General features: G+C 42.9%; 1 protein-coding gene across 1 annotated transcript; it reads right to left on the bottom strand.

Annotated features, from left to right (window-relative positions):
* Window positions 1-237: 237 nt before the first annotated feature.
* Window positions 238-13,193, bottom strand: LOC138207381 (WW domain-containing adapter protein with coiled-coil-like). The gene is made up of 13 exons (XM_069164562.1): window positions 12,880-13,193; window positions 12,349-12,382; window positions 10,718-10,907; window positions 10,421-10,512; window positions 7,231-7,346; window positions 6,929-7,026; window positions 6,037-6,321; window positions 4,226-4,342; window positions 3,535-3,683; window positions 3,315-3,406; window positions 2,760-2,943; window positions 1,802-1,929; window positions 238-1,692 (listed from the first exon to the last, which is right to left on the bottom strand). Exons 1-13 carry the CDS (start codon window positions 12,918-12,920, stop codon window positions 1,623-1,625), a joined length of 1,596 nt encoding a protein of 531 aa, XP_069020663.1. The 5' UTR covers window positions 12,921-13,193; the 3' UTR covers window positions 238-1,622.
* Window positions 13,194-15,763: the final 2,570 nt, after the last annotated feature.

Raw genomic sequence — 15,763 nt, 5'->3', positions numbered from 1 at the left:
CCATTCACGCTCACATTCGCACACAATTTAAAAATCCCCGACTAACCCGACATGTCTTTGGACGGCGGGAGGAAGCCGAAGAAAACCTGCACAGGCACAGGAAGAACACGCAAAACTCCACACCTTAATCAGCTGGAAGGAAAAGTCAAGCAGCGGGTGTGGTATAATATTTTATTCACATATTTTATGGAATACAAAGCCCCCAAACCCGATCCCACCCGCCCCACCCCAACCCAACCCAACCCCCAAAAAAGTGTGCACATCAGATCTGGTGGAAACTATTCAAAAAGGTCGAGGAAAAGAACCGCCGAGAGACGAAAAGGAACTTTTAAGTGTTGGAGTGTACAACTGCACTTTAATGTGATGTTCATATAAAAAGTATTCCCTCTCATCTCGAACGAACCCTTTATAAAAGTGGCCAGATGCGGCGAAGAGTCAGTCGATAAAAGGACTGCAGCACGACGGCTGAACAAAAATTTTTTAAAAAACAAAAAAAAACAAGAAAGCGAGTTTCCTTGTAGAAAAAAAAAAAAAAAAAAGAGAATTCTTCCCAACGATCTTTTCCATTAGAACTACAAGGACGTAATCAATCGTGTGCAACAATAATTTAGCTCGACTGTAAATCCAGTCACTTTTCTATGCTTTTACACAATCTCTTGCTAAGCTGCACAAAAGGAATGAAATATTCCCAATTGGATTTGGGAGAGAAACAAAACATCGACAAGTATACGAAAAGAAAAGACAAACAGCAGAAGGAATAAGAAAAAACTGCCAGAAGGGCTACAAATGAATACAACCTCAGATGAACTAGCAGCCAACCTAGGTCCAATAATGAAGCCTTTCAAAAATGGCTTTGAAACATCTGGAGTGCGTTTGACATTAACTAGCCACAACTCCACTCGCAGTGGATCCGTAGCAACGCAGGCGCCCACCAGCTGGGACAAAAATCACTGAAGCACATGGAAGTATTTGCAGAAAGGTCTTTCCAAAGGTCTCCGCTCATCTCAGGACGTCTAAAAAACCAACCGGCTCCGAGACACAATGGGACGGCGGCGAAACCATCGACGAGTATAGTGACTCAAAAAATAACATCACTGCCACTGAATCCGTACATTTCAAAGCATGACAAAGTCCATTTCCAAAAGTTTGGGGGGGAGCCAGCGAGCGTGGTTACCCCTCCTCTGGAACTCTCCCATCGATTAGGACATGGTTTTGTTTTAGTTCAATCTCTTCTACACATTGAAGAAACACACCAGAAAACAAGTTAACCCGATACAATACGATAAAAAAAAAAAAAAAAAAAAAAAAAAAAAAAAAAAAAAAGATCCAGGTTCACGGTCCAAGAAGGTGCTGTCTGAAAAACGGGAGCCTCTGCGTCCGCTCGGGTCGAGTGTCCGACTCGCCGAACCGTCGCTCCGGCTGAGCCGCGTGGTGGACGCTGGGAAACGAATGGAGAAAAGAAAAGAAAAGAAGACGTGTTCGGGGATGACGGAGCTTCTCCTCGTCGGTCGCTCTCGCAGGAAGATAAATCGAGCTGCGGCAGCTCGCGGTCCGCGTCCGCTCCCTCTTTTTCCTCTCTCTCTCTCGCCGTTTTTAATCCCAGGTCTTTTCCTCCCGGGCGTTCACACCATGTACGAGTTCTGGTTCTTCAGCTTGTCCAGCTCTTTGCTCTGCTGCCTCAGAAACAGGATCCTGCAGCGGAGGAGAAAACAAGCGTGAACACCTTTTGCGTGCGCGTCGTCGTGGGCCGCGCCGCGCCGCGCCGCGCCGCGCCGCGCCGCGCCGCTCTTTCTCGCCTCACCTCTGTTCCCTCAGCGTGGCCTGAATTTCACACACTCTGACCAGGGAGCGCAGGTTCTTCATCTCGGTGCAGATCTCGGACATGTACAAGCTCCCCATGTTGTGGATGTCCTCGCGCAACCGAGCCGCCTGGCGGGGTGGAGAACGAGCGTCAAGTCGTGAACACACACTCTCCCCGCGCACTTCAAAACACATTAATTGGCTTCGCTTCAATCTTAACTTTTGAAAAGAGGGTTTGGAAAAACCAAAAAAAGAAAAACAAAAGAAGCTTTCTGATGGAGTTGTCACAGTCTAGTTGTTATGATTGGTTGTAACTCCTCCTCCTGAGGAAGACCACACAATGTGCTGAAAGCTTTGCAAACAACAAATAAGCAGCTCTAACGACGAGAGTGTTCGTCTTGGGCTGGGCATCTTTTCGGTACCGACACCTTTGACTTCAATCCTGGTTCCTGAACGACACCTTTTTTTTTTTTTTTTAAACCAATTTTCGAAATCCATTTTCGGTACAAGAAAATGTCACTACATATTATAGTACAAAAAAGTTGTTTTTCCCCATGCAGTTTAGAGGGGGAGAGTGTCGCCCAGGTTGTTTTCTGTAACTACAATTAACAGATGTCCCCTGAACACCTCAGAGTGAAGCTGCTTCCACACACTACAACGGCATTTTTTTTTGATATTTTCAAAATAGTTAAATTGCTGCCACGGAAGTATTAGAATTTGGTTTCCTGCCGTAAACAAGACAAAGTCTTTATATTTGTTCAAGCAGCCCCATGAGGCTACTGCTCATCACACACTTGTAAATTATAAGTTAGGTTGAACAAGGTTAAAAAAAAAAAAAAAATCTATTGAAGAACTTCGCCAACACCTCCGACCCTCTTGGCTTCCGTGGCTCCACAACGACGCTCCGGCTATAAAAAGCAGCGGGAAGCTCGACAACAAACTGTCCTGGTGGACTCTACCTGTTTCTCAGTGTTCTCTGAAGGCCATCCTTGGATATGTCTGATGAGGTTTTCATCGAAATGAGCTGCCAGGGTGGGAGTGAAGGAGCCGGGCGCGTCGGGCTGGGTTTGGCCGGTGCTGCCGGAGGGGGGGTGGGGCAGCGCGGCGCCAGACACGCTGGACCCGGAGCACAGGATCTCCTGGCTGATGGGGCGAGACAACTGGTTAACTGCGTGTCAAATGTGCCAATCAAATCAGACCGTAGTTATCGACCAACGCTGCTTCATCATCTCGGAATCATTTCGATAAAATGTGGATGGATAGCGCGTCTCATCAATCACATTCAACACCTGACCACCAGGATTAGCCAATGCGAGGCCGTATTTTTGAAAAGAGACAATATAATCCTACTCTTAGTCTGAATATCAAAAATAAATAGTGCAATGTGTTTATATATTCAGGTGAACCGCCTTTAAAGCTGTGAAAGTCCCTCCTGGTTTGTATTTGTTTGCTTTGCCTCCGAGCAAACGACGGTCCCGAATAAAAAGGTGGGTGAAGTGATTGTAAACAACCACCTTCTCTGCTGCAGAGTTCGGGGGTCTTCGGGACGCTTCTCTGTGGCCTGAGACAAGGAGGCGGATCCCGGCTTCCCTAAAGACACATTGCCCTGAAGACGGAAGAGCAGATGTCAAAGAGAGCAGAGAAACCCACAAACTTAAAACATGCGACAGATGAGGGAAGTCGTAACGCGGGGGGAGGGGGGGTGGGGGTGTCTTCACGGCTTTTGATGCTCACCCTGGTTTGTAAGGACGCGATGCCGCCGCTGTGCCCGCCCAGCAGAGACTTCTGGTTGCTCTGCGGCGTGCCGTTCCGTGGCGAGACGTACGGCCGCGGCGAGGACGCGTCTGACGTCAGAGAGACCGGCGACTGACTGGAGTGCTGGGCTGGAAACGGGAAACGGGAAACGGGGCGCCGTCAGCGTACGCACGCACAAATACAAGACGGCTGGAATGTAGTTTCAGACGCAGGATCTGTCCTCCGCTTGGAGAGGAGAGCGGTCAACGCGAGAAAGATTCGTGCAACAGTAAACGACCAAGTCATGAAAAGGCCAGTCAGCTGATTCACGGTCGATTTCAGCGATCCTCAACATGTTCAACCAACATTGTGTTTAGTTTCTAGGAAACTGAACTGCTGAGCAGCTCGATCTGTACTGGAGCAGCGGAGGAGGCTCATTGGAATACATGACACGTCTTTTGTTTATCTACATAGTTATAGTCAATCTAAAAAAAAAAAAACACTTAAGCAATACGCAGTTAACTTGGTATGAAATGCAAGAATTGAATTGACTGAAGGTCATTCAAAAAACAGATTCGCAGGGAGAGCGGGAAGTCTTCCAAAAAAATAAATAATAATAATAATAATAATAAAAGAAAAAGGTAAATGAGTTTGTGATAGCAGATGGTGAGAAACGGCGGAGAGGGCGTACCTTGGTTGGCGTGCTGAGCAGCTGAGAGCAGAGCAGTGACGTTGAAAGCAGGTCCAGCAGTGAGGAGCTTGTGAAGCACAGACCGCAAGGAAGCTTGGGTAACAGCAGCTGCCAAGACTGGAGGGAGGAAAGAGGACACACACACACACACACACACACACACACACACACACACACACACACACACACACACACACACACACACACACACACAGGTGAGTGGGCAAGGAGACACAACAGATGAGTTAGCATGTAAAGTTCAGTCAGAAATCACAGTCTGGATGTGAGAAACTAGTCAGAGCAAACAGTCACCTTCTCACCGGCCACAGGAGCCGCTCGTCTACATGTCTCATTACCAAAAACACACACACACACACACACACACACACACACACACACACACACACACACACAACAGCAACAAATCCAATATAAATCACAGTGAAGGCAGAACACACTGATCCATCAATAACACTATAAAAACACAGATAAAAGATGAAAGGACATATTTCACGGTACAAGCAGGGCTGTGTTAAAGCTGCGTAAACACCAGTTGTCCTATTAACTGAATACACAAGACAACCATCTTTGAACAAATTTTTTTTTTAACTGCAAGGCTGCAAACAACCCATAATGCACCACTTTGTGTAGTGTGGTGTGTTGCAGATCACTATCCAGTCCCTCTAGGAAATTGAGATTTGTCTACAATAAAGATGAATAAAGATAAAGAGGAGCTCCGCTAAAGGCATGACAGCACAAACTGAGCCTTTTCAAAAGAAACCAGCCTCGTCAATAACAATGATCCCTTATGTGTAGTTAACGAGACTCTTCATCCTCTCACCATCAAAACAAACCACATGCCGCTTGACCAGAAAAAAACGTCAAAACTGTGCGTGAATGGGTTTATATGCCTTTTTTTTTGCATACAGTACGTGAATTATTATTCAAAAAGCATAACCGTATTCCATGAAATGCAACTAGTCTGTCTGTTTTGTAAAATGACATCACTTTTCTGATATGAATGTGTTTTGTAGCTTCAAAAAAAAAAAGAAAAAAAAAAGATAACTATTTCTGTGATGTGATTATTATCATCAGAGAAGATGATTACACATGACTCTATAATAGGTAGTAGTTAAACTTGTTTTTGCAAAGTTTGCAGATTCCTGCCATTTTACCACCAATGACATAAACCGTCTTTCACTGCTACAAAATCAAGCATTGTATGAATTCAGCCCGATGTTGACACGATCTAGTCATCCTCGACCATCTTTCAGTGTCGGGGCCAAATATGGATATCAGGACCGTCAAACATAGTGTGACATAATTGAAGGACATCTGGGACACCATCGGACTCCACGGTGAAAACGCTAGCATTTTAGAATTTCTTTGTTTTATCTGCCTGGTTTACGTTTCTTACAACGTGTTTCTTGATGTTGACCAATAGGATGACAGAACAACAGAACAGTTTGATGATCTATGGAGAGAGAGAGAGAGAGAGAGAGAGAGAACCATGGCAGAGTAAAACAAGATAAATGTATGCGAGAAATAGCAGAGGCACTTCAGCAACCTGGTGAGTGACAGCCATGATGGAAACCTTCTGGACCTTCCTCCCTGACAACGCAGGGCCTCGGGCACATGAACCATGAGCGGACCGGGTGAGGCTTGTAAGCAAGAATATACGACACTTTGATTGCCTAATGTGACATCGTTACCCTCGTGAAAGGCAAATATATTGTGTAGTCTTGAGCCCAGCTTCAGGCAGACACGCAGCATTATGTGCATGTTGTGCGCCAATCATCTCTCATCCTCACCCTCGTTGAGCTTCGCCATGTCCATGTTGCCGTTGTTCATCTGCAGAGTTGCCTGCAACGCCGGCAGGAGCTGATGAAGGAGGGCCGGGTCCTGGAGGAGCGCCGGTGACGGTGACTGGACAGACGGAGGCGCCTGCCCCGTAGAGGAGGAAGAGGAGGACGACATGTTGGAGGGGGTGGAGCCTAACGCGCCAGCAGCAGCGGAGTTCAGGCTCTGAGAAGCAGAGGAGGAGGAGGAGGAATGGCCGCAGTTGGATGCTGTGGACTGGTCCCCTGATGTGGTCTCTGTGGAGTCGAGCACAGAAATGAAACATAGCAGTACTCAACATTGTAGTCTATATTATTATTAAAAGGTCCCGTATTGTACAAATTGTGATTTTCTATTTCTTTTCTGATTGTACAGCTGGTCTAGATGCTACATAAAAACTGTGAAAGAGTGAAAATACACAGTTGATACAGACACGCTCAGCCCATATTCAGCAACTGTGACGTCTGGACTTGCGCAAGTTTGTGATGTCACAAACTCAATCAGCCAATTAGAACAGAGGGTCACAGATATCAAAGCGCCTTCAACACACAGACAACAGGTCTCGGTAGAAGTCCAGAGAAACTTAGGAGAGAAATCTAAAACTCTGTTGGGATGATGATTTTCTGGTACTTACAAATCACAAAAATATAATTGTATGGATATGGAGACTGTAAGTAAATAAAGTGTCAAATACGGGACCGCTAATATAAACAAACAGAGAAAATAAAAAAAAGTTAAATTCTCTGGATGTCAGATGTTTATCCAGACGGTGATAAACAGAAGTTAGGAACAATGTTCGAGAGGATGAGTATGCAAAACCTGGAACCACATCACTAATGTTTTTTTCAGTTCAGCCATACTTACTAGTTGTGGCTTTGTCCTGCAAGGCCTCTTGTCTGTAGTCCATGTCCCTGGGGAAACTGTTCGCCGCCATCTTGACTGAATCTTTCTGTCGTTGTTCCCTGAAGCAAAGACAAATGGACTTTGTGAAGCAGCAGTGACAGCGTGAAAGGATTCAGTTAAGACTCTGTACTTCAGGCTAATAATATTCTGTTTGCACCAGTGGGCTGTGTGATGTTGTATGTATGACTCTGCATGAGAATGAGAACGTCGGCTACTGCCGTTTTAAAGCTCAGCGAGTCTGTTAGAAGTGAAGTGTGCCTTGCCTCTCCAGCAGGTCCTTGGGCTTCTCCCACTGGGAGACCTCAGTTCTACAGTTGTAGTAGTACTTCTTCCCAGAGGAGCTAATGTGCTCTGTCCAGTCATCTGCTGGTTCCTGGTGCTGGGAAAGAGAGAGAGATCAAGACATTATGAACACATTCAAGATTACCACGGTGTGACAAATACTTTTCATTCTAAATGAGCTAAAAAAAAAGAAAAAAGAAAGAATTTAACAAAGTGGTTCAAAGCTTCACTTTTGAGCTGATTCACTTCTCATTATGAAACTTTAAGTAAGTGCCTTAACAGCTCAGTGGTTTGCGGTGTTCCCTGGTGAAAGTTTCATGTAAGGATGAAGAGTTTGATCCCATCCTGGGAAATGTTGTTATCACAAGGATTCTGATAATCCAATTTGGATACAGCTTCCATAAGACTCCTGTCTGTCTGAGTCACACAGGTGTATGGTGTTCCCCCGTAACCGATGGCAACAAATTGTTTAGTTCTCGTTCAGTGGTTCAGTCAGTGCTGATTGGACCTTCCCAGTCGCGCTGGGTTAGAGGTGAACATTGATGTGTCAAAAGTTCGATCTCTGCTCAGGGCAGCTTGATGGTCTTAGACAGATATTCCAGACAACACTGTCCAAATAACGGATGTTTTCTGCTCTTACATAACTGTCATTCTCACGTGGCTATATGTATATGGTTTTTGGGCTTCATCGATGGGTGGTGCTAGATTGGATCTCCCGGAGGGACGCGCGCTGCAAACTCTGCACCACTGTGATTGGCAGTCCATCAACAAATCACAGGACGATCGTCTCTCCTGCTGATCCAATCTAGCACCAGCCTTCATTAGTTGTCTTCTCCTTGTGCCATCACAGTTCACTGCCATTATAACTGATAGTTGACAGTTGACCTTGATATAGTTGGCCAATGGGAATCGTATCAGAAGGTTGTGGGTTCAACCCCAACTTCAAGCAACTTTAATCTTAGTTGAAAAAGATAATCCTGACATCAAGCATTGCAACATTGCGTCCACAGTACTCTTCTTCAAACTACAGAAAATATTTCCTTGTTTCTCACCTCCCCAGAAACCAGGGTTACATTTATCCAGTCACTTATCAGCAACAGGCCGCAGAGCATTCTGGTTGTTTTTAGATTTTCCTCTTTTGAGCGACAGAAAGTAACACAGAACTTTTTTTCCTCTTTTCTCTCTGGTTGTAACCCACCTATTAAAAGAAAAAAAAGAATTGCACCTTTCTACTAAAGAGCCTTGGTTGACAACATAACTGACTTTGCAGCGGTGAAATTCCTCCCTAAGATGTGAGGAATCACACCTGCCTTCGCTCCAGTGAACACAGCTTATTTTAGTCTTCAAGCCACAGCGGCAGCTTTTCAGAAATGCTCTTTAAAATGGATTTAGTATGCACAAGATAATGAATCAGTTTGCGTATATCAGTGCTGCAGCCTCAAAGGAAACGAACCAAAACTCAAGCAAGACATTAAACATGTTTACTCTGATGTTTTGGGCAGCCGTCCTTCCTCAGTGTGCCAACAGGCAACAGCACAACTAATGTCTGTATATATATATATATTCAGTATACATAAGACCATGGTCCTTCAGTAGAGAAACATCCCTCACCTTCCATTCTCAATAATGGATAAGTATTTCCAGTCAGCATGCAAGCTTGATATGTTGAATATTAATGAATAAGAATATACTGATGATTTCAGGAGTAATATAATTTGTGTCACCTACAATTGCATTGATTTCAAATCTGATTTTGCATATTAGGCTTGAGCTCCAATAACATGTTATTATTTCATGCTTTTTATCACTGAGAAAAAAAAGAATTAGATCATATATAGAGAATTAAGTCTTAATTCGAAATGGGCCCTAAAATTGTATCACCTCATGTCAGAGTGCTTCTGTGATAACGACATTCTTGAAGATACGACAAAAATCCTTGTTTTGTTGTTTATTAGTAATTGCCGTAACAAACAACTGCACGACAGTAAGTGTTATAGTTTTATAGGTTTGCAGAAACGCAACACTCTGCTTTTAAATAGTCAATAAAAACTAAACATAAGACTCTGGTTTGTTTTACATCTGATCTTTTGTAAACACACCACTTCCAAACCAATTAAATCGCTCCCCGTGTTGGAGAAATTCCTCCACCGTAGAGCTGCTTGCTGTTGCTGTGTGTAATCACGCACATAACGCTGGTCATAATGAGGTCATAACGTCACGCTGACGTCATTGCGTCGACAAGTCAGAATATTGTCATTATCATTATTTAAAACTAGAAATACCACCTCACGGTTATCCAATCAAAAAGTCAAGTTGCAGTTTCCATCCATGTCTGTCCAGACTCATATTATACATGGAGTGATGACTTGGAAAAAAAAAAAATCCAAATTAATTCTTAAGTTACCGACAACCCAAAAACAGAATACCTTGTACCAACATGGTCATGAATGATACAATAAGCCACACCTATAGTTTTAACTAAGATAAATATGGAGATACAGTAAATAGTACTAGATTATAGCAGGGTCTTGGAATTACTACAAACAAAAATGGATGTCCATTGTTATTTACTGTTGCCATTAAAATAGTTTTTAATTGCATAAATTATAGTTTAAGATTTTTCAGACAGAAATGTTGTATATGCCCCAGAGTTTTTGTTATTATGGTTATAAGATTATTATAGTAAGATCTAATGTATCTCAAATATTTTAAACTCGAACTGTTTTGAATCCTTGTTGTAGTCTGTGAAAACACTTCCATCTTAAATCTGTTTCAGCTCAGTAATGTCCTGTGTGGTCCGCTACCAAGTCTGCATGACCACATATTAATGTCGAGGGTCAGTGTGCGATCAATTCAGACTACCTTAAATATTGTGTATTTGGCCATACCCAGTCCAACCAGTGAAATGCAATCATTTATCATATTTTAAACAAAGAAGTCTACAATCTAATCAGCTCATTTGCATTATAGAGGAAGTCTGTTAAATGAATGAAGTTTCAATCAGGCATTGTTGTCGAGTCTGGTTTGATAAATGTCTGCACAGAAAGAAGAAGGATCCTCTCCATAACGGCCTGCATACAATGCTCCAAAGTAGCATGACTGCATACACTCATACATTTCTAAAGGAAATGCCGAGGGTATATCATCAGAAAGCTGTGGACAGCGCCTTACCCTGTCTGCAGGCTTGCTCTGAGTCGCATGCGAGTCGGGGCCATGGTGGGAGCTGTTGTTGTGAGAGTTCTCCTGAGGAGAGCCGCTGGTCCCTGTAACAGAGCCTTTAGCTTAGCATCGATTACATCTGAGCGGTTATAGTTATCCGAGTCTCAAACTCTGCGGCCATGTCATCTCTCCTCTTTATCAGTGTATGTATAACAACATAAAAGCACACATTAATAACCTTTCCTTCACCCTGAAAGATAAAACATAAAACACCACGTGCGTGTGTAAAGCCACCACACCCAGGCTTACCATTTTTTCCTCTAACGGCATTAGAGGTTTTTGCCTTGCCGTGTCCCGCGCCGTCTCCATGCCGACTGACAGGACTTTCGTCGGAGCGTCGCAGCATCTTGTAAGGGGGCGTGGGATCTGACGAGCCATCGCGCACCTTGTCGTACCGGTGAAGGCTGCCGGACTGGGTCTTTGGCTGGGATTTATGGGTCTAGAAAGGACAATGCACGGCAGATATACCTGTTGGATTGGGCTCAATCTCACAAGTGATGTCCTCTTACTTCTGGTGCAGGAGAAGTTTTGTTTTCAACTAGATGAAGTCACAAAGTTTAGCTACCAATAGAACTTCATCAGCAATAGGCAAGAAGAATATTTTTGTCCAGCCTTGTTTTTCACACAGTCTGCTAAAGTCAAGAGTTGAACGAAGTCATTACACACACGACATCCACTTTGTTCAGACTCTTAAGATGTGGCTGCCTACTTTTTGTAATCTTTTCCTTACAAATATTACTCTTGACGATTAAATAACTCTTAAGAAACTGCGACAGCCCTGGGTTGCACTAACATGGCGTGAACAAAGTGGTTGTGTGGTTTCATAATAATGCTGTTCAAAACAATACAAAGAAAACAGAGGAAATTGTATTTGGTTCAACATCTGAGTCTCAAAGTTATTTCTGATGTCCACACTGTAAAAATCAAGCAGGTCTTTTCATAACAATATTTGGGTGTAATGACAGATTATCTGTTGTCCTGGAAAGAATATACTGAAGACGTCTGCAAAAGGACAAAGCAAACGATTATTTTTCTTTGTCGCCGCGAGTCTTTTGAGGCAAGTACACAAATTCTTCAGCTGGTATTTACTTCCATGATGACGAGACACGTTAAAAGTCAAAACTGCTCCGTGAAAATGAGAATCTGTGAAAGATTCAGTGGCCGAGCCTCCGAGAAATGTGACGATTCAGCCCATCATACTAAAAAAAAACATATAAACGCTGCCCAATCACGGCCTGAACAGTGAGGTATTATTAGCCTCAAATCAGAGATACACGTTCATGTTATAACGAGGTTAAACTCGCACTGTTTGTCAATCTAAAAATCAAATATGGCTTTTTTTTTTTTTAGCAGATCACATAGATGTTGTTGTGACTTGATCATGAATGATTATAATGTTAAACACGTATTTTTATGTTTTTGTAAATGTTCAAATTCTTTGTGATGCAAGAAACATTTCATCATCATCATCATCATCATCATCTGGGAGACGATTCAGATGTACGGTGTCCCTCTTTGTGCTGCGCGTGTCGAGTATCTTAAAAGGAGTCCGACAAGAAGTCGTCTGAACTTGTCGGTAACACGACTTGTTTCACAAAATGTTCAGGAAGTGGGACGCAACCTACATTTAAGTGTGCCCGAAACACCAGAATACAAAAAAAAGAAAAGAAATGTGAGCAGTTTCCTGAGAAGTTAGTTCAGGTGAGGGCCTGATGGAGGAGGTGATGGAGGAGGTGATGGAGGAGGTGACGGAGGTGCATTTTGTCAACGTGAATCTGTGAAATGTTGGATCACTTCAACGTGAAGACACCTGTGATGATGATCTCCGTGAGTGACAGGTGACAGGTGACAGACAGGTGGGGGGGACATGTCATACATACCGGATAGGACTGCGAATCCCTTCTTTCGTTGCACCTGCGGAGACAGGAAGTAAAAAAAAACAAAAAAACGTGGATTTATTTTCTCACCTTTCGCGACACACTTTCTTTATTTTTTTATTTTATCATATTTAGTTAGCTGACGAGCTACCGTTAGCCAAGTTAGCTTGATTTGCTTATCTTATGAGCAGCCGTTTGCTCGTAAAAAAAAAAAAAAAAAAAAAAAAAAAAAAAAATTAAACATTTTAATAAAAAGACCGTTAAAGTTGTAAATACATCTCCCGTATTCATCACGTAACGGAGGGGTTTAGCGGTCGGACGGTCGCGAAGCTGACGTTTTGTCGGTTAGCTTCGAGGAATCTCCGCTAACTAATTACAGGCAAGTTGTTAGCTGTTAGCCGCGGCGGCTAACGGTTACTAGCAAACACGGAACCAACGAATGGAAAAATAAAAACAAAAACAAATCAAAAGACGTAAAAAAAAAAAAAAAAAAACGTTTCTTTCTCCACGTTAAATCTGCGGGCTCTGATTTACCCATCGCTGACTCTTGCTGGTTTCCTTGCATACATCACCATCAAGGCCGTGGTGATGTGTGTGTGTGTGTGTGAGAGGGGGAACCGCGGCCTCCTGGTCCGTCCGTCCGTCCGTCCGTCTCCCGGCTCGGTTCTCTTCGGCTTCCTCGACGTCTGGACTCGGGTCTGCGCCGCCGGAACAGGGAGCTACAACGCCGGGAACCAGCACTGCATAGCGGCCGGTCTTTCTTAAAACAAACCAGCCCTCCAGAGCATCATCTGGCACCAGTAGTTTCGGCTCGGCTCGACGTCGCTCAGTGGAGGAAGCGGAGGAGACCGAGTCCGTGATGTTCAGCTGGGGGGAACGGACTTCCGGTGTACACCTTTCAAAATAAAAGCACGCGTATTTAATGTGTTCGGCTTAATGTGCCTAAAGAACAACAATAACAACAACAACAAAGAACAAAGAGGAAACAGCACGTGAGCTAGTTGTGTCAAGTCGTTTCTAATTAAGAAATAAACCTTTACGCAATTAAAATTAAAAACGGTCATGATAAGTCAACTAACAATTTGTAGCGTAACTGTGTTATAAAAAAAAAAAAAAAAAAAAAACGCAATACTTACGCTGTTCAGACAGAAATGGCCATTTTTTGTTGTTGTTGTTGCTATGACCAAAATATGACCCTCTTATCAAGGTAAATCGTAACAAACAGCCTATTGACCACGAAAAATGTGAGACGTTTTTTTTTTTCCTCTCACTGTGGTCGCGCTGCGTTTGGGCTTTTATTTTGAAGTATGTGGCTTTGTTTCCGGTATCAGTTCAGCTGTGTCTGGATAACGTGACGCAGCTAGTTGGAGCTGTGGACTCTGAGTCCAGGTCTCATTTCAGTTGGAGATTTTCTGGGACACACCTACTTACTGTCTGTGCGATTGTGTGCTCTGTTCTCATTATAGCCTCCATCAACGACAGGAACACTCTCCCCTCTGTGAACAGGTCACTGCAGTCTAACGTGGTCATTTTTCTGGGTTTTCCTGGAGCTTATTTGATAAGTGGTTTGTGGAAAATGAGACAAAAGACACCCAGTTTCTTTGATCAGACTACTTGTAACCTTTATTTCTAAATTGATTAAACATACCTAATGTGCTTTATTTTTTTTCCTAACCTGAAGTTCTCCATTGCGTCGGTACCTCCCAATCACTCCCCACATGCAGGGCAGTGGCCAGAATTGGTTTATGCTCTTGGTACGTAGCTTGAACTCAATAAATAGTGTTCGCCAACTGTCTAATGGGACTGCTGAAGTAAGATCCATCTTCCATTGTACTGTCTTGAGTTCACCACCTGAACACCCAGAACACCTCTGTGTTTAATCACCGGAGAGAGAAGTTTAAAATTGATCTGTTAAAGAGAGACAGTAAAAGACAGGTTCAGGACAAACTGGGCCCAACTGCTGATCTCAGATTCAATTAAATCTGTGTTCTCGTTTGTCTGCATTCATATGTGGAAAGTGAACCGTTATAGGTCAACATTATGCTCCACGCTCTGCAATCTCCATGCTGTGATTGCTATATTGATTGCCCCCTGGCCTGATATAGGTCAGACCTGACACATATCGACTGAATAAGGGACAGTCTCTTTTACAATGTGGTCAGTCGAACAAAACCTCTCACTACAAGTGAACATTCAAACGCAGCTCGTACTCTTTAGATATTAAGCAATATGGCCTGCATGAACTGGACCTAATGGACTGGGCGGTCTGAGGTGAGTGCGACTTTGTGTTGTTTTGCTTTGCAATGATTTTTACCGACTTAAATAGCTACTGTAGGATTTTTTTTTTTTTTTTTAAGAAAAGAAACTCCAAACCTCTCAGTACTTCAGATTAAATTCAACAGTCCATGTTGTTCATTATCATTTGTCTTAGAATATTATAACTATTAAAATTGAAGCTTGTATATTTTCCTTTAGTCATTCTAATGGAGAGCTAATGGACTGAATTGGTGTAAGAACTAACAAAGCAACCAACTACTTTCAAATGGATCATTTGCTAGTGTGATGGAGAATAACTGTAAGGAATGCATATTAATGAAACACATAAAACTCATACATTTTATGTGATTAAGAGAATGCACTATGAGTAATGAATTATATAACTTATAATTATATAAGCTTTGTGGACAGTGGACCATAATTCTTACAATAGAAATATCTTATACCAGCAATAGGGGGCAGTAATATCTCAAAAGAGATGGAAATCAAATTGATTTCTTTCCTGTTTCTCTTTGTCTCTGGCTTTTTATTCCATTTTCTCTCATGAAAAACAAAAAAAATCAGACCAAATAACAAGTAGGATTCTGCTGCTGGGGTGTCATTATTTGTTAAAGTGTTTTTCCTTTCTCAGAGTGAGGAAGATGCTGAGCCAAACAGAGCACACAGGTATGTCCAAGGGTTATAGGTCATGAAGAAAAATGTAAGCAACATGAAATTGGTAGTTTAAATTGACTTTTTAAATAAAATACCTGCATGATAAAGTAATGAGTTGTATGAAGCAATGTGTTTCATCGCCCCTTCCATATAACCTTTGACCTCTCTCTTTGGATTCTTGACCTCACCCCATAACCATCAAAACACAGCTTGTAAATTAAGAGCAGGCACAGGTGGAGTGCTCTCTGATGGGCCTTGATATATATTTATTCATATAGCTCCCCTCGTTCTGCAGGTGTATGCAGGCTGCTATCCTCAGTGATGTCTGCAACAGAGTCTCATACCGACAGAGAGGAAGACTACAGGTTCCTCCACAGCATGCTGGTGGAGAAGAAGCTTCACCTGCTCTTTAAGGTGAAGTGGTACAATCATCTGTGACTGTTTACTTCGAGGTTACAGCATCTGTTTGTTTTTTTAACTTCATGAA

This window comes from Embiotoca jacksoni, unplaced genomic scaffold (genome assembly GCF_022577435.1).
Source record: "Embiotoca jacksoni isolate LCO1_2020_lvr unplaced genomic scaffold, fEmbJac1.0.p SCAF_31, whole genome shotgun sequence".
In the NCBI taxonomy this organism is placed as follows: Eukaryota; Metazoa; Chordata; class Actinopteri; family Embiotocidae; genus Embiotoca; species Embiotoca jacksoni.
This window is presented reverse-complemented; position numbering and strand designations above follow the sequence as displayed.

What these genes read in the sequence shown, in the direction of transcription:
- LOC138207381 (XM_069164562.1), bottom strand. Translation starts at nt 12,920, where the DNA reads ATGGTGATGTATGCAAGGAAACCAGCAAGAGTCAGCGATGG. An exon ending in CCAGCAAGAGTCAGCGATGG is followed by an intron (nt 12,383 to 12,879) that starts GTAAATCAGAGC and finishes CTGTCTCCGCAG; the next exon opens with GTGCAACGAAAGAAGGGATT. An exon ending in CAGAGAACACTGAGAAACAG is followed by an intron (nt 1,930 to 2,759) that starts GTAGAGTCCACC and finishes CCACCCCGCCAG; the next exon opens with GCGGCTCGGTTGCGCGAGGA.